The 18,017-nt window shown below is 56.4% G+C and overlaps 2 protein-coding genes across 6 annotated transcripts; one reads left to right on the top strand and one right to left on the bottom strand.

Annotated features, from left to right (window-relative positions):
* Window positions 1-139: 139 nt before the first annotated feature.
* BEST2 (bestrophin 2) lies at window positions 140-5,818 on the top strand. Of its 3 annotated transcripts, none has more exons than XM_043911348.1 (10): window positions 140-262; window positions 938-1,190; window positions 1,361-1,455; window positions 2,662-2,895; window positions 2,978-3,132; window positions 3,483-3,560; window positions 3,725-3,877; window positions 3,965-4,045; window positions 4,239-4,393; window positions 5,005-5,818. In XM_043911348.1, exons 2-10 carry the CDS (start codon window positions 1,039-1,041, stop codon window positions 5,438-5,440), a joined length of 1,539 nt encoding a protein of 512 aa, XP_043767283.1. In that variant the 5' UTR covers window positions 140-262; window positions 938-1,038; the 3' UTR covers window positions 5,441-5,818. The 3 variants fall into 3 exon arrangements, with proteins under 3 accessions (XP_043767283.1, XP_043767285.1, XP_043767286.1); XM_043911350.1 differs by having other exon boundaries at window positions 162-180; XM_043911351.1 differs by lacking the exon at window positions 140-262 and adding an exon at window positions 280-646.
* Window positions 5,819-7,483: 1,665 nt separating this feature from the next.
* HOOK2 (hook microtubule tethering protein 2) lies at window positions 7,484-17,792 on the bottom strand. Of its 3 annotated transcripts, none has more exons than XM_043911338.1 (22): window positions 17,612-17,792; window positions 17,000-17,085; window positions 16,858-16,930; window positions 15,860-15,910; window positions 15,630-15,762; window positions 15,466-15,533; window positions 14,917-14,979; window positions 14,527-14,607; window positions 14,269-14,429; window positions 14,043-14,183; window positions 12,786-12,987; window positions 12,392-12,502; window positions 12,195-12,282; window positions 11,735-11,804; window positions 10,723-10,860; window positions 10,555-10,627; window positions 10,314-10,348; window positions 8,640-8,722; window positions 8,452-8,555; window positions 8,167-8,277; window positions 8,027-8,101; window positions 7,484-7,928 (listed from the first exon to the last, which is right to left on the bottom strand). In XM_043911338.1, the coding sequence occupies exons 1-22, from the start codon at window positions 17,654-17,656 to the stop codon at window positions 7,779-7,781; spliced, it is 2,142 nt and encodes a 713-aa protein (XP_043767273.1). In that variant the 5' UTR covers window positions 17,657-17,792; the 3' UTR covers window positions 7,484-7,778. The 3 variants fall into 3 exon arrangements, with proteins under 3 accessions (XP_043767273.1, XP_043767275.1, XP_043767276.1); XM_043911340.1 differs by having other exon boundaries at window positions 8,027-8,098; XM_043911341.1 differs by having other exon boundaries at window positions 8,452-8,552.
* Between the last annotated feature and the right edge of the window lie 225 nt (window positions 17,793-18,017).

Below are 18,017 nucleotides of genomic sequence, written 5' to 3'. Positions count from 1 at the left end.
ACTTCAAAGTTCTCAGAATGCAACTGTGCAACTGACTGGGGGGAGGGCCAGGGAAGGGCCACCCACGTCCACTCCCCAGCCCCCTCCCTCACTGAATCTGGCTTAAGCCCCACCCAACCCTGAAGCCACCCGCCCAGCCCATCCTGTCCTTGTCCCAAGTGTCCCTGAACCAGCCATCAGGTGAGAAGGACCCAGGCCTGGGGGAGCCGGGAACCCTGAGGACAAGTCGGTCTGCGAGGGAGAATCCATCTGAATCCTCAGGGTAGGGTGTGGAAGGCGAGCAGGGAATGGACACAGGAAATGTCCAGGTGGATCCAGGGCCAGGGGGAGGGGGCAGAGCCAGGGCGATTAAGTAGGAGGGGGATAGACTGGGGCTGTCCTGCAGCAGAGGGAGCCAGTCTGAGGCCAGGGGAACTGTGGGAAGGGACCTGAGGGCCAGGAAGCTGGGGACCAGGCTTTGCAGGACTTCAAAAGAAAGCGCAGGGCGGAGAATGGGCCCAGATTGGATTAGGGGAGGAGGAGAGGAAAGGTCGAAGTGGAACTCGAGGAAAGAGAATTGGGGACGAAACTCAGTTGGAGCCCTGGGAACTTAGAAACTAAAGGGTTCGGGACTCAGGGAGCAGAGGAAAGTGTAGATGGCGTCCAGGTAAGGAGTATGGGATCTGAGAGGGCTAAAACGTAAGGGTCTTGAGGGTGGGGGATAGACGGAGAGGGCCAGGGAAGGTCTGCACAAGACGCTGGGACCGGGAGTCCAAGGAAGGGAGTGACCTGGAAGAGGGGGCCTTGGAAAGGAGGGCTGGGGACTAAGGTAGGGCAGAGCAGGTGGGGGGAGACGGGAACCCGAGCAAGAGCCGGAACCCAGGAGCTAGTAACGTGGTCGGGCGCGGAATAGGGCGCCGAGTTGAGCCGGGCCCGCACCTCTCCACCCCCGCCGTAGCCTCCAGCCCGGCCCCGTCCCGGCCCCCCACTCCTCGGCCCCCAAGCCTAGGTCCGATCCAGCGCCCCCTCTCCTTTGGCTCGACCGGCCCGGGCGCCGCGATGACCGTCACGTACACGGCGCGCGTGGCGAACGCGCGCTTCGGCGGCTTCTCGAAGCTGCTGCTGCTGTGGCGCGGGAGCATCTATAAGCTCCTGTGGCGCGAGCTGCTGTGTTTCCTCGGACTCTACATGGCGCTGAGTGCCGCCTACCGGTGAGGCGGCCCGGGGGGGGGGGGGGGTGCGGTGGGGAGGGGATGGGGAGTGCCGTGCCGAGGGAGGTCCGGGGAGGGGCTGCAGGGAGGCCCCGGAGTGGGTGCGGGAAGAGAGACCGCCTGCTGGGGATGGGGGCTCGCCGGTGACCCCGTGCCCCCCTCCCTCGCAGCTTCGTGCTGACCGAAGAGCAGAAACGCTACTTCGAGAAGCTCGTCCTCTACTGCGACCAGTACGCCAGTCTCATCCCGGTCTCCTTCGTGCTGGGTGGGTTTGCGCTCCGGAGTTGCCCCTTCTCTTCATCCCAAGAAACCCATAGCCATTCCTGCTTTCCTCAAAGCCATCCCCGCACATCCCCATTTCTGCATCCTTTACGCCAGATATGGCATCAATTCCCAGGACCTTGGAGGTCACCTGGTCAGTGTATCCCCTGAGGTTCCCCCATGAGAGAGCTCCGTGTCATCCACAGGCTTATCCCTGGTCACCTCAGGGACTCCCATCTGTGTCTGCATTGGCTTACCAGTGCCTCCCCTCACATGTTCTGATCCCCAGTGTGTTAGTCACTCAGTCATGTCCGACACTGAGACCCCATGGACTGTAGCCCGCCAGGCTCCTCTGACCATGGAATTCTCCAGGCAAGAATACTGGAGTGGGTTGCCATTCTCTTCTCCGGGGGATCTTCCAGACCCAGGGATCAAACCCAGATCTCTTGCATTGCAGGCAGATTCTTTATCATCCGAGCCATCCCAGGGACCCCCTCCAAAGATCCCATAGGACTTCCTCATTTCAAGTCCATCCTGAGGGGCATCTCTCTGACAAGTCCCAGCTCCTGTCCTCAGTGATTTCCCATAATATCAGCCTTCCTCCCACCATTCTGGGCCCATAAGGATGGGGTGACAAGCTTGCCCTAGGTTTCCTAACTTAGACCATGTGCCCAACCCCTTCACACACCCCTGGTTCAGGGGCTCCCTATGGCCTTGGTGACAACTTACCTGTAGCCTCCATGTCTTCACCTCGAAGTGTGTACTCAGTCGTGTCTGACTCTTGTGATCCCTGGGACGGTGCCCCACCAGGCTCCTCTGTCCATGGGATTTTCCAGGCGAGAATACTGAAATGGATAGCCATTTCCTACTTCAGGAGATCTTTCCCAGCCAGGGATCCAATTGGCAGGCGGATTCTTTACCACTGGAGCCACCTGGAAGCCCTCCTTCACCTCTATACGCGGAGATCTTAATCTCCCATCCCAGATGACATCCAAGCAGCCGGGGTGACTCAGCGTGCACCAACCTCTGACCTCAGGGCTGGATCCCCAGGTTCCTAGTCCACGTGGCCCCACATGGTGTGGGCGTGCAGTTACCCCGTGCTCCTGATGCAACACCCACGTCGGCTCCTCTTCCCTTGATCTGGGCTCCCAAACCCCTGACCCTAGTTTCCCAACTGAGCCCCTCTCCCCCATCCCCGGCTCTCGCGCAGGCTTCTACGTGACGCTGGTGGTGCACCGCTGGTGGAACCAGTACCTATCCATGCCCCTGACCGACGCGCTCATGTGCGTCGTGGTCGGCACAGTGCACGGACGCGATGAGCGCGGCCGCCTCTACCGACGCACGCTCATGCGCTACGCAGGGCTCTCCGGGGTGCTTATCCTGCGCTCGGTCAGCACCGCGGTCTTTAAGCGCTTCCCCACCATAGATCACGTGGTGGAAGCAGGTGAGGCTCCGGCCAAAACGGGACGCGGGCGGCGGGGCAAGGAAGGGGGCGGGGCAAATAACTCCCGACCTCGCCCCCGCAGGGTTTATGACCCGCGAGGAGCGCAAGAAGTTCGAGAACCTAAACTCATCCTACAACAAGTACTGGGTGCCTTGCGTCTGGTTCTGCAACCTGGCAGCTCAGGCTCGGCGCGAGGGCCGCATCCGCGACAACGGCGCCTTAAAGCTGCTGCTGGAGGTGGGTTATCCGGGTAGTCATTCATTAAAAAAAAAAAAAAAACCAAGGAAATTGTACCCCACCCACCCTGAGGTTGTGTCATTTCCTGACTTGCCACGTGCCTTTCACAGGGCGGATTCCAAATACCCTTATCTAGAGCCCCAAGGTGTACACGTTATCTCTATGGGGTGGTTTCTAGGTGAATAATGCCGCTAGGTACACACTCACCACTAAATACTCTCTCTAGTCCCTGGAAGCACAGGCCTGCCTCCCACTAGGTGACCACTCACCTTCATCCGTTACCCCCCTACTTAATCCCCATGTGTGAGCTCATATTTCAGCCCCCTCATGACCTATATTTGCCCCACCAGGAGCTGAATGTGTTTCGGAGCAAGTGTGGGATGCTCTTTCACTATGACTGGATTAGCGTGCCCCTTGTCTACACCCAGGTAAACTGGTTGGGCCTTTTTATATCCCATGTCAGAGGCTCTGGAGCGTTGGTCTCAAGTAAAAACTAAGGACTAGCTGAGACTCTGTCACAGTGACTAGTGATCCTAGCTCTGGTCTCTCCATGACTTTCAAGACCTGACTGGCACCCCGTTCTGTCCCCCAGGTGGTGACCATTGCTGTGTACAGCTACTTCCTGGCTTGCCTCATTGGCCGCCAGTTCCTGGACCCAGCACAGGGCTACAAAGACCACGACCTGGACCTGTACGTGCCAATCTTCACCCTGCTGCAGTTCTTCTTCTATGCCGGTTGGCTCAAGGTGGGTGGGGGTCCCAAGGCCAGGACAACACGGGTGAAATGGGCAGGGGTTCTCAGGGCTCTGCCTACCTCCCCTCTCCCCACTCAGGTAGCTGAGCAGCTCATCAACCCCTTCGGAGAGGATGACGATGACTTTGAGACCAACTTTCTGATCGACCGATGCTTCCAGGTGAGATTCTCTCAGTTGAGACCATCCCTAGGCTCCCAAAGCGACCTTGGCCCCAGCCCTGCCAAGACTCTTCCACACATCGCCCCTGAACCATCCTTCTCTGATAGCCGCCTTCCTACCCAGCCTGAGGGGTCCACCCTGTGGGGCCAGCGCTTTTCCATGCCCCACCTTCCCTGCATATCCTCACGCGCAGGTGTCAATGCTGGCTGTGGATGAAATGTACGACGACCTGGCCATGCTGGAGAAAGACCTGTACTGGGACGCGGCTGAGGCTCGCGCTCCCTACACCGCGGCCACCGCCTTCCTGATGCAGCAGCCCTCCTTCCAGGGCTCTACCTTCGACATCACGTGAGCCAGTGGGGGTGGACAGGGCCTTTTGGGCGGGGTCTCGTTCAGTCGTTCAATCATGTTCAACTCTTAGGGACCCCATGAACTGCAGCACAACAGGCTTCCTTGTCCTTCACCATCTCCTGGAGTTTGCTCAAACTCATGTCCGACTCACGCTCAAACTCATTGAGTTGGTGATGCCATTCAACCATTTCATCCTCTGGACACATGACTGTGGGTTGTGTCTAATTGAAGGGGCAGTGGGTGACCCGGACGGGGCTAAAGGCCCCTGGAGATTCGGAGCTAAAAGCTGCAGTCAATAGGACTAGGATGAGGTGTCAGGGATCCGGGTCAAGGTCTGGGGCCGGGACACTAAGGGCTAGCTAGCTACAGTCTATGAGGATTGGGCGGACCAGAAGCGACACGAGGCAGAGCCCCAACTAAGCCTTTTAAGGCCTAAGTTTGCTCATAGCCAGAGCTAGAGGATAAGGCCAGGCTCTGGGGGGCAAGCCAAGACTTCTGGGAGAAGTGGAACAGTGAAGTGGGTAGAGGCAAGAAAAGTAGCGTGCCTTGGTCTCAGCTCTGTTGAAGACGAGAGAGGCGGCAGCGCTGATCGTCTGTTTCTCCTGCAGGCTGGCCAAGGAGGACATGCAGTTCCAGCGTCAGGACGGCTTGGACGCGCCGCCGAACGAAGCACACGGCGACTTCTTGCAGCGCCTCCTGCCAGTGGGCGCGGGCATAGCCACAAGTGGCCTGCTGGGCCGGCGCGTGTCCTTGCTGCGGCGCAAGAACAGCTACGTGTCGGAGGAATCCATGGCTGCTAACTGCGCATGCGCGGGCGCTCCAGACGGCGCGGTCCCGGAATGCGGCTGCGAAGACCCGCTGCTCGACTTAGGCCAGCCGGAGCCGGAGTCTGAGCCCCCCACCGGCCCCGAGTCGCCTGCCTCGGTCCCCGCCTCCAGGCCGCCCGCTGAGCCCTTTACCGTGGTGCCGATGCCTGGGACCCGGGCGCCGGCTCCGCCCTGGCTGCCCAGCCCCATTGGCGAGGAGGAGGAGAGTCTAGCCTGAGACCTTTGAACCCTGAATTCCCAAGGACAGGGAAACAAGTCTGCCTGCAGCAGTTTGGGTCTGCATAAGCTGCGTGTGGACTCGGCCATCCCCCTTCTTACCTGTCTGCGCCCCAACTTTACGTCTGGCACAGAGAGTTGGAGCGCCTCCTGTGGGCCGAGGACTGAATTAAGGGAGGGGTATCCTTCCAGCTTTTTTGAACTGCTGGGCCTTACCACCAGCTCTACTTCCCGCCACTGCGTGAGAAGCTTTTATCCCTGCGCCCTGCCTTTCTTCTTTCTTTAGAATGGACATATAAGTGAGTGCCCATCTCCTGAGCTGTGTGGATGAAATGAAAGTGGCTGTAAAAGAAAAGTTTGGTACATAATAGGTGCTCAATAAAATTGCAGTTTTTTTTTTTTTTTTCCTAAAAATTCAACTCCTGCCAGGCGTTATGCTAGGTATGCTTTAAGGATTATTTGATGATGTCCTGTTCACTTCCAAATTCTACTCTCTGAAATGGCCCCATTCAGTGCCCATGGTTTTACTCATTCATCAATATAGGACTCACAGGTCCCAGGACCATGCTTTCTCCCCCCAACGTTTTGTTTATTTATTTTTGGCTACGCCCTGCAGCTTAGTTGCAGGGATCCTAGTTCCCCAATCAAGGATTAAATCTGGACCCGTTGCAATGGAGTGAGAAGTCCTAACCACGGGCCGCCAGGGAATTCTCCTGCCAGCCTTGCTTCTGCAAGTGACCCCTCTGCCTCTTCAATGCTCTAGGTCTTACATCAATCATATGTAGATGACTCCTGAATTTAGAAGTCCAGCCAGGGTCCCTTCCCACACTGTAGATGCAGAGAGCCACCTGACTACTCGACATCTCTGTATATGGATATCATGGCACCTTGAACACAACATGCTCCCCTGTTCACAGGGGAACACACAGGAACACAATGTGACAGTTCCCTGTCAACCCCCCACTTGCTTATCTTCCATCAGCTTTGCTCTTCCTGACGACAAAACCTGGGAGTCATCTTCAACTTCTTTTAAAAAAAAAATCATTTATTTGTTAAAAATTTTTTTTATTTATGTGGCCTCGTTGGGTCTTAGTTGTGGCACATGAGATCTCTGCTGGGTCATGCAGGATCTTTTGGTTTGGTGTAGGCTCAGTTCCTCTACAGCATGTGGCATCTTAGTACCCTGACCAGGGATCCAACCTGTGTTTCATGAATTGCAAGGTGGATTCTTAACCACTGGACCACTAGAGAAGTCCCTTTTAAAAAATAAATAAATGAATGAATGAATGTTCTGGCCAAGCAGAGCTGCAAGGGGTGTCTTAGTTCCCCAACCAGGGATCAAACCCAGGCGCCCAGTAGTGGAAGCAGTGTTAACCACTGGACTGCCAGGGGAGTCCCCAGATTCTCTCTCTCTTTCATGCTTCTCCTTATCAACCCAGTAGCAAATGCCATCAGCTTAATCTTCCAGTTGTATCCAGAATCCAACCATTTCCCATTCCTCTAGGATTCCCACTCTGGCCAGAGCCGTCACTATCATCCAACCGCCCACGTGGTTAGTGACTCAGTCTCTCAGCTCTGACCCTAACACCTCCACAGTCTGTTCCTCCCACAGGACCAAAAGGAGCCTATGAATGCTTGAATCAGGTCACATGCCTCCTTTGCTCAGAACCATCTGTGTTTCCCACTTCACTTAGAATAAAAACTAAGAGGGACTTCCCTGGCAGTCCAGTGGTTAAGAATCTGCCTTGCAATTCAGGAGACTTGGGTTTGATCCCTGGTTGAGGAACTAAGATCTCACATACTGCAGAGCAACTAAGCCCCTGGGCCACAACTACTGAGCCCACACACTCTAGAGCCCATGCTCCACAACAAAAATAGCTCCCACTCGCTGCAACTAAAGAAAGCCTGCGCCAAAATGAAGACCCAGCTCAGTCAAAAAACAACAACAACAACAAAGTACATAAGCCAGGCTTTTCTTAAAAACAATGATCTTAGCCCCTTGCCCACCATCTCCCCTGCCCTCAGTGCCCAGGGTCCAGCCAGGTCAGATTAAAAGTCTTTATTATTTTTCTTTTCAAATATAAAATCACTCTATCCCCTGGCAGCTCACTAACCCCAGGGAAAAAAATCAAGAATAAGAACCACATTGCTAAAAAGAGTAGGCCCATTCCTGCCTCCCACCTGCCTCCTACACTCTTGTCCCAGCTGGGAGAGAACGGGGCAGAGACTGTGACTTCAAGGCTCGCAAGCAGCCAACTGAGGCATAATTCTGGGCCCCCTGTGAGTTGGGGGAATCCAGGGTGGATTAAGCTGGGCAGGTGGCAGGATCCTGCGATTCATCAGTGCTTGTCGGCAGGGCGCAGGTTCAGGGTTGCTAGGCGTCCCAGGGGTCCACGGCGAGCATTGGTGGCCAGCCGCTGCTGTGCCAGGAACGACTGGGCATGGGCAGGGGCCCGCTCTTCCCCAGCTCGCTGCTGCAGAGCCATGCCCTGGAGGGAGGGAGAGGCAGAGCTGGGGTCAGATGAGCCTCCAGGACACCAGCACCCCCCACGCTCCCAGTACTTCAGACAGGTAATGGTGCACTCACCATATTATACCAGGCACTGATGAGCAGCTTTTCTTCCTGCTCCCGCTGACTTCGACTCTTGTCAAAGTCCATCTGCTAAGGAGGGAACAGTGAAGGGACTGGATATACTGGGGGTAGTGAGAGGGGGTCAGGATACCCACCTCCAGGTGCCGAATTCGGACGTCCCGCTCCCGGAGCTGTGTCCTCAGGGCATGGAGATCCGGGGGAGCCCCCCCAGGTGGCTGCTGCTTGGGCTCCAGGCTCTGTATGACCTAGGGGTGGGGAAAGACACAGTCACGGTGACCTTGGCCCCATCGCCATGATGTAGAAGTCTGCGATGTGATACGGTAGGACAGGTGTGGGGACAGGAGGCAGAGAATGCCAGGTGGGAAGCAGAGGCCTGCTTCCTCACCCAGCATCCTCAGCAGGGCACCCAGCATCCTCACCAGGCGCGCCCTGTCCACATAGCGGCGGTATCGCTCCTCCATGGCCCGTAAGTCCACGTCCTTCTTTTGCAGGCTGTGCTGAAGTTCCTCGATACGCCGGGCTGCTGGGGGGACAAGGTGGCCCCTAAGCTCTGTGCTGAGCTTAGGGGCTCCCCCCACCCATCCAGGCCGCTGAGCACCCCCCTTACTGCTGCTGTCCGTGGGGGGCTCCAGCTCCTCGATGTACTCGCGCTTCCGCTGCAGCTCCAGATCTGCTTCATGCAGCTTCTGCCTGTAGGTGGGGAGCCAGAGGCAGCCTCAGTTCCGGGCCCATTTCTCTGCTTCCCAGAAGTGTTCCTGCAGACCTCTCCGCCTGACTCCAAGCCTGGGGGCTATGTGCCCCGGCACCATCATCTCTTTAGCCATCAGAGCCGCAACTCTACATGACCCTCATCAGGTGGCCCCTGGACCAGCCCTCCCTCCATCTGTCCACTTCTCTCCATTCCACAGCCCACATGCTAGTTCAGGCACCATCATCCCTTGCCAGCCTTCTACTCTCAACTCTTCAGTTCCATTCTCCACCCAGCAGCCAGGGATCTCTCTAGAATGCAAATCTCTTCTAATGAAAGGAAATATAAGCTAATAGTTGGCATTCTGCCACCTGGAGCAAAACCCCAAAGATCCCCCTAAGTGAGCTTAATATCATGTATCATGGACTTGGAACCTGGTATAACATCTAATAGTGAACCTTTGGCTATATCTACTAAAATTACAAAAGCATATGCCCTGGGAGCCACCCATTCCATTTTGTGTGTGTGTGTGATATATTTGCACATAAACAAAATGATACGTATATAAGATTGTACTTTGTTGCACAGATTGAAATTGCAAATGCCTAAAAGAATGAGTTAATTATGGTATTACAAAAAAAAAATGCTATATGCCAGCCCTTCTGGACCAGAATTCTACAGAATTAAGCCCTAATGCCTCCAGGTATTCATCCTCTATAAGGAAATAGCTATCTGTGCTCTAGGTTGGCATTAGGTACATTCTAGTCTTGGCAAAACTGAGAGAATAGTCATGAAAATCATCTTCTGTAAGGTCCAGTTTCCCCATGGAACCCCCGTTGATAAAGACTGCTATATCAAGAAATTAATAATAAGGTCTCCCTTTATTTATTCATAAGAAGAAATTTCCCCAGTTAACTAGTTAAGTAGGGAAAGCAAAGTGTACATATTATACTACCTTTTGTGTAAATAAGGAATGAGAGTAAAAATCTATATTCATATTCATTTGAATTTGCTTTAAAAATTATAGAAAAATTTCCATAATGAACTAATAGGAATGGGGGTGGAACGGGGCAGAAACTGAGTTAATGAGGGAAGACTGAGATGTTTACCCGCTATTTCTGTATAACTTGGTATAACTTTTGGTTTTTAAACTATAATTGTGATAGCTAATTAAAATAGTTTCTTTATTTACTTAAGAAAGTTCTTTTTAATAAAGAACTATATTTTGGGGGAATTCCCTAGTGGTCCAGTGGTTAGGACTTGGAGCTTTCACAGCTGTGGGCCCAGGTTTTATCCCTAGTTGGGGAACTAAGATCCCACAAGCTGAGCTGTGTTGCCAAAAATGGGGAAAAAAAAAAAAAGTTTATCTTTTTTTAGAAATGCAAAAAAGTAATAAAAGGTGACTACCACTGTGTCACACAACCTTGCTGAAATTCCCTGACTCCCAATTGTTCCCCCAAAATAGTCCATACACCTTCCTTTGGTCTATAAGACCCCGGGTGAGCTGACCCCCCGGCCTCATAAACAACTCCCCATGGACACCAGATCCATCCCCTACACCTTTGCCCCAATCTTTCCCCCCACCCGACTCACAGATGTTCCTCCAGCTTCCTCTTCAGCAGGATTGACTGGGAGGAGAGAAGAGGCGCTGGGTGAGTGTGGGGATGAGGTGTCCAGAGGTCCCAACCTTCTCGGAGGGTGAGGGTCAGGAGCGGCACTCTGAGCCCAAGGTACTTACTATGGACTGCACGGGGCATCAGGCAGCAGTGGGGAGAGAAAGCAGGGTTAGTGGGGACACAGGGCAGGGCCAGGCAGGGAGGAGGTGGGCACTCACGTCCTGCTCCTGCAGGGCCTTCTGAAGGTCCTCCACTTGGGCCCTCAGCTCCGACAGCTGCTGCTGGTTCAGCCTGCGGAGGTGGGGGCCCCGCTCAGTGCCTGCGCCCTCCCTCACGCCCCCTCCAAGCTGACGCGGGAGGCCCCCCTTCGCAGGGTGGGTCCTCACCGGTGCTGCGTCTCCAGGCCATGGCGCGCACGGTTGGCCTCCTCCAGGTGGCGCTGCAGCTCCTCCTGCCGTTCCCTGTCGTCCGCCTCCTGCTGGCACAGCCGCTTGTTCTCCAATTGAAGTCGCAGGAGTGTTTCCCTGCGGACCGGGAAGGAGTGAGCAGGGCTGGGGATGGGTCACCACTCGGGCCTACAGGGCTCCGGCAGGGAAACTGGGCGGACGGGGCCGGGAGAGGGACAGAGGCCAGGGGAAGGGCCCAGTCAGACCCTGGGGTAGGGTTACAGTACCCGGGACTGAGCGGTGCAGTGGGTGGGCGGGGCGCTGGTGGGGGTGGGGCAAAGTGGGCGGAGCCAAGAGCAGGGTCTCGGGGTGGATCCGGGCAGGGCAGGGCTACACTGAGATGGGGCTCAGGGAGAGGAAAACACTGCAAAGAGAAACGCGGGACTGGGAGTTGATGTGGGCAGGACACAGGACACTGATCCCAGCGGGGAATACACTGAGAACAGGGCTGTGTCCTGGGGGCAGAACCTGATGTGGGGGGCGCTGGGCAAAGGATTTTTGCCTGGGCAGTGGAGACAGATGAGTTGGACCTAACTGGTGCACTGAGGGTGGATCCCAAAGAGGTCAGGTGAGCCACCAACAGGGCTAGAGTCCCGGCCAGGTGAAAACAGAATTAGAAGTGGGTGAGCATAAAAGGACTTCCCTGGTGGCTCAGATGGTAAAGAATCTGCCTGCAATGCAGGAGACCTGGGTTGGATCCCTGGGTCAGGAAGATTCCCCTGGAGAAGGGAATGGCAACCAATTCCAGTATTCTTGCCTGGAGAATTCCATGGATGGAGAAGCCTGGTGGACTACAGTCCATAGGGTGGGGGGAAAAAAGCCCAGCTAGGTCTTGGGAACCAAGCTGAGTAGGTCTGGCTAGTGGTAAGTACCTGCTCTGGGGATGGGGTTGAGGGTGGGAACTGGCAGGCTCCAGTGGGACCAGAGCTCTGAGTGACTGACCCCTGGATACCTGAGCTCTGCAGGTAGGATCTCGGCTGCTAAGTTTCCCACAGCCGGTGAGGTGGGATCCAGTGAGGGGTCTGGAGAATGCGAGAAAAGTCTTCAGGTGGCGCCACAGTTCCTGTCCCCATCCCTAGGATCCTCTTTGAAGAAGCATCTTTGGGGACTCAAGTTTGGCCAATGCCTGACTTAACACAAACCCCACACCCAGCTTGAAAGGGAGCCATGATATTTGGCCTGAGTTTGCCTTTGCTCACCCCCTCAGAGCCCCAAAGGACAGCTCTTGCTGCTTTCCACTGGCCCATGTCACCTATTTCCACCTGAGACTCCCTCCTGCATGGCCTTGCTCTGCGACCCCAAACTAGACAAGCCCTGGGCACTGCCTTTTATGCTTGCCCTAACAGCACATGTGGCCCGGTGAGGCTCCAGGCCAGCGCTCTCCCAGGCCCTGGGATGAACCTCCAACTCACCGGCCTGGGCCAGCCCCCGAGGCTGCATCTGGGCGCAGCGCAGCTCCTCATTGGCCTCCCTCAGGGAGTCCCGCTCTGCCAACAGCCGCTGGAGGGACAGGGTGCAACAGGCCACTTGAGGCAGGATCGGCCTCCTGGGAAATGGGCTTTGCCTTGATGGGCAGGGTAGGGCTTGGGCAGTAGCACCTCAGCCTCACCTCCTTCTCCTTTGCCACCGACTCATACTTTTCCTCCAGATTGCGGCACTCGAATAGCCATTTCTCAGCCTTCATGGCCTCCTCTTGCCGTTGGCCCTGCAGTTCCTGAACCTGAACAGAGGCGAGGGGAGAGGACTATAGTGTGGGAGGGAGGGACAGGGACTGAGCACAAGGTGAAAGGGTGGGGCCAGAGGGACCAGCAGAAAGAAACTTGGAAGAGGCGGGGCTTGTAAAGCTAGAGCAGGGTGGGCCTGTCTAGAGGGTGTGGCCTCTACGTAAACGAGGGGGCGGGCTCTGGGTGGAAGGGCTCAGCACCTCGCTGAGGGAAGGCCAAAGTCACTAGCCAGGCAAGAGGAACCCCCACCCCAGTCCGGGTCCAGGCTCCCACCCGCACCTGTCGCCGCTGCGCCTCAAGCTGGGCACGCAGGGATCCGGCCCGGCGCAGTTCTTCCTCCAGCTGTCGCGTGCGCTCCGCGTGGCTGGCGTTGCACTCCTCCAGCTGCCGCACCTGCCTTCGAAGCTCCCGCAGCTCGCCCAGGCGGCGCCTGCAGCTGTTCAGCGTGGCTTCCAGCTGCCCGGCGCGCTCGGAGGACTGCCTGGGGGCCGGGGCAAGTGGGAAGAGGAGGTGGGGGTCTGCGGTCAAGGGTTCAGCTTGGATGCGAGGCCCTCAGGGCAGGGGAAGGTGTCAGGTCAGCCTTGGGCATGTCAGCCTTGGGCATTTGGGTCACGAAGGTCAGGGGTCAGCGGGGCCTGGTGATGTTGGGGGATCATTAGGGAGCATAAAGGAAGACCTAAACATAAATGGTTGTGTTCGTGCTTGGTGGCTCAGTCGTGTCTGACTCTTTGGGACCCCATGGATCCTCTGTCCATGCGATTTTTCCAGGCAAGAATACTGGAGTGGGATGCCATTTCCTTCTCCAGGGGATCTTCCCGACCTAGGGATGGAACCCGCATCTCATGTGTCTCCCACATTGGCAGGCAGATTCTTTACCACTGAGCCACCTGGGAAGCCCCAAACATCAATGGTTAGCCCAAGATCAAAATCAGGGGTTTTCCGGGGAGATACAAAATGACTGGAGTTAAGAAGGAATGATGGAGCCCAAAGGGTCTGAGGAGACCCCTTGGACACTCTGGGGTCATGAGTTGGCTGTGGGGCCAATAAGGGCATTGTGGATGCAGGGGCCATAGAAGGGTCATGGGGGATCTTTGAGGCACAGCAATGTGGGGTTCTTGAAGGGGCTCACTAGGAACTTTTAACATTACAGGGGTGTCATGGGGATCACAAGAGAGCTCTTTGAGGCTACAGAAGGCACACTGAGGTTCAGGGGTGGGTACTATGGGGGCCCACAATGCACTCTGTGGTTTCAGGGATGCTGTGGCATCATAAGAAGGGGCAGTCAGTCATGTCATGGGGGGTCAGAGGTGTCACCAGGGGCAAAGTTATTGCATCGTGGGGCCCTGGGGGGCCCACCATGGATCCAGGGACTTTGGTGTTATCCAGAGGACATGATGGGTTCCAGGATAGTGTCGCAGGGTTCAGGACAGTACTTTAGAGTCTATGAGGCATTGTGAGGGCTCACTAGGAATTTGGGGGTTACAGAGGTACAATGACGTCAGAGGGGCAATCTGGCAGTGGGGACCTGCCACTCACCGAAGCTCATCCATCTCATCCTTCAGAGCCTGCGCCTCCTGGGCCAGGCTGGTCAGCGCTTGGTTCCGCTGCTGCAGCTCCGTGACCTCCCGCTCCAGCTCCACACAGCGCATGCGCTCGTCCTCCCTGCCACTCTCCAGCCTGGGGGACCGCGGAAGCGTCACGTGAAGGGACTGTACCTGCCCCAGGCCCCTGGTCTGCTGGCCCTGTCCCCGCCTGGCCATACCTGAAGTTCTCTTCCTGCAGCTGCTCTAACTGGGTCTGCAGCAGCAGCAGCTTCTTGGCAGTGAGGCCGCTGGCACCCTCATCCTCCGGCCGGCCCACCCGCTCCCTTAGAACCGCATTTTCCTGAGCCAGGCTCTGCTTCTCCTCTGACAGGAGAACCAGCTGCGGGCAGGGCATACAGATAAGCTGGAGCTGGGAGGGGAGGCTGTGCGGGCGACCCTACCCTGGGAGAACCTGAGAACCCCCATCTCGGCCCCACCTGCCGCTCCAGATCCAAACAGCGTTGCCGCAGCTCGTCCCCCTCATCAGCCTCCTCACTCAGGAAGTAGTACCTGCGGGACTAGTGAAAGGAGTGGAAAGACCGGGGGGGAAGCAAAAAACTCAGGGATCCAGGGGAAGATGCGGAAAGGGAGGCTGGGATCTCCAGGGACAGAGAGGAGGGAGCTGAGAAACCCTCAGGATCTAAGAGAGAGCTGGGACCTGAGGGGACTGGAGGAAAGGCAACTCAGGAGCCCTGGGGACCTGGCAAGAGACTAGGATCCTGGGGGATGGGAGTGGTTTACAGGCTTAAGGTCAAGCCCCTCCTCCTTAGGCAGCCCTGGAAAAATCAGTAATAGGGGTGGACTTTAACAAGGTCCCCACCCCTTACCTGGCTATCAAAGTTCCCATATGTTTCTGGTGACAGGGAGTCAGAGGTGTCTTTGGTCATGAGCTGGAGCGAGGGGAGAGGGCAGTGGGAGAACACGGAGATGAGCTGGGGCCTCTGAGGGCAGCCTCCAAAGTTTCTACAATCCAGCCTAAGAATCCTCGTCCTTCAAAACAAGCCCAGTCCAGAGGCTGCCCCATGTATCCAACAAAAAGGGAGTCCTGGTCCTTCCTCCCCCCAACCCCTAGCTGCACTGAGAAGTATTTGGGATCCTAGATCCAGAGAAGGGACTGAACCCAGGCCATGGCAGTGGAAGCACTCATTCCTAACCACTGGACCTCCTGGGAATTTCTGAGACCTGGCCCTTTTAGCATGTTAGGTTGTGACTTCGAGCTGGGAGGAGCTGGCAGACACATGAGACAGAGAAATCTGGCCAGCTGAGTTCCACACAGAGCCCAGGCCTTACCAGGGCAGAGCCTGTGCCCAGCTGCCTCTGCCCTGGAAATGTCCCCTCCCCTGAAGCTCCTTGCCACAGTGGGCACCCCCACCTACCTCCTGGATGGCTTCCATCACCACATGCTGAACGGATTCCTCTAGTGTCATGATTCTCTGGATGTGCTCTGGGGGTCAAGGTGGGGGAGACTGAGGCAGGGGTCGGAGGGGCAAGGAGGGCTTTCTTGGTCTTCCCATTAGGGACCACCCCTATCCTCCCATACCCTGCTTTTTCTCGCAACTGATGGCACAGCCCAGAACCAGCTGAAGCAGCTTGCCAAGCTCTTCTGGGTCTGAGAACTCGCCAATGAGGCTCACATCTGGAAGGTGCTGCTCCAAAATGGGATGCCCCAGGACCTGAGGATGGGGGGGGCGGGGAAGGGATATCAGGGGCTCAAGGATTTTCCTCTGCTCTTCCCAACCTAACCCACTAAATCCTTTTATAGTTACTCACATCCTGGGAGTACTCCACCAGGCTCTGTAAGATCGCCTTCAGATTGCTGACCTGGGGAGGGGCAAGGAGTTGTGTCCAGGGTCCCAAAGGCCCCAGAAGGGGCCAGGCAGACCCCACCCTGAACCTGTCTAGCTCATCCTCTTCTTCTCTGCCTCACCTCCTAATCCCTGGTCATCTCATCCTATTTGGCCCCATTCTCTGTCTGAATGTCCTCCCTCCTAGGATTGACCTGTCTGATTGCCTGCTCTTCTCCACCTTCCCATATTATTTACATGTACCAGAGATCCAGTCACTTCTCACCACCTGCCCCACTACCCTTTGACCCTAACCATCATCTTCTCTCACACGGATAGTTACAACAGCTTCGTCTTGCTGCTTCCCCTCCGTTCCTCCACAAACAGCCAGGGGGAGCTTTTCAAAGCCCCAGCCAGGTTTGTGTCTTTCCTCTACTAAATCCTTTCTTGACTTTACACTGCTTAAAATAGAATCTACCTCCCTGCTCCAGCCTGCCAGGTCCCTGATGACCTCATCTACCATTCTTACACCCCTGCTTTCTGTTCTAACCTCCCTGCCATCCATTCCTCGATCACACCAAGCTTATTCCCAACTGAAGGCCTTTCCATTTGCTGTTCCTGGGGTCTGGAATCCCATTCCTCCAAATCTCACATTGGAGATCAGCCCATCTAGAGTAACCACCCACCCACTCCCAGTTGGCTCTCTCACACGACCCAGCTTTTATTGGCTTCATAGAGCTAACTGCCATTAGAAGTCAATATTAATGCTTGTGTATGCAGTTTTTTGTCTGTGTTACTCCTTGCTGCACACCCAGGCCTGCTTAATACAAGAATGAAGGAACAAATACATAGTTAGCTAGTCCCCATACATCTGTCCCTCTTCCTGTTCAGGTCTGTCTGTTCATCACCCAGGATATGTCTAACTGACCGGTCCCTGATCAACTCTTCACCAGTCTGTCCCCCATTCCTGAGTCCACCTGTCACCTTCAGCCTCCGGTTGGGACCTGGGTCCTCTGAAATGCCCTGGAGCCATCCTTCGTTGAACCAGGAAGGGTCTCTGGGGGTGAGAAGGTGGGATGAGCTGCTGGAGGACTCCTTTGGGACCCTCCCCCTCAGCCCCACTCACATCTGGTTCAGCACAAAGGCTACTGCCAGGCCACTGCTCAGGTCCTGGGGGCTGGTACAGGGGGGCGGGACATTGAATGTCTGAAGCTGAGGGAGGAGAGGAAAGTGCAACAAGGAGAATCAGGGGCGGGGACCAAGGAACCACGCCCCTTTCTCAGACTCTTCTGGTCAGCAGGACCCTCACAGGGTTGGGCGGAAGTTGCTGGCCAGTTGCTCCAGCAAGCCAGCCCCGTGGGGGTGTGGCCTCTGCTCACCTGGACCGACCAGAGGGGGCGTGGCCTCACTCTACCTCTGCTCAACAAACTCCGCGCGACCAAGCGAGGGCAGAAACACAAGTCACCTGGTCCCCATAGGTACCATGTGACCAGACCAGCTCACCTGTGCCCTCCCCCTCCACAAGACCCAGCCACAAAGGGGCGTGGCCTCACCTGTTCTTTCCAGCAAAACTGCCACGTGACGGGGCAGGTGCTCAGGCCAGAGTCCAACTGCCTAGCAGGCCGACGACCCCTGCCTCCTCCCAGCCCCAGGACGGAGGGGTGGACAGAGCCAAGTTCGGGGCTCCCGGGTGAGAAGAGCAGGCGTACACCTGTCCGTGGCCCCGCCCCCGACCTACCCAGGTGAGCAGAGACCCGCATAGTTCGGCCTTGTCCATGCTCATGGCTCCCGATCGGATTCGACCCCGGCCGCGCAGCCCCGCCACCGCAGCGGCGGCCAGATCAGCCAACAGCGAGCGCCAGCAGCCCCGACCTCCCGCTCGGCCTGGAGCGCCGCCCCGCCCCTTGGCGCAGGCCCCGCCCTCGACACGTGATCTCCTCCGGACTCCAGCTCCGGCCCTCATACCCGCCATCTTGGATCCGGGAAGCCGTTTGGGCGTCTGTACTGCCGCTAGGGGTCAGTCTGGGCCAACCTTGCGCATCCCCAGGGTGGCCTCGCCTCTTTTCCTCCCTGAGCTCTTTTTGAGGTAGTGGAGACCTCGCCGTCTTTCCTCAACCAAGGTGGAGTTGCCCCACCCTGTTATA

Source organism: Cervus elaphus, chromosome 9 (assembly GCF_910594005.1).
Source record: "Cervus elaphus chromosome 9, mCerEla1.1, whole genome shotgun sequence".
In the NCBI taxonomy this organism is placed as follows: domain Eukaryota; kingdom Metazoa; phylum Chordata; class Mammalia; order Artiodactyla; family Cervidae; genus Cervus; species Cervus elaphus.
This window is presented reverse-complemented; position numbering and strand designations above follow the sequence as displayed.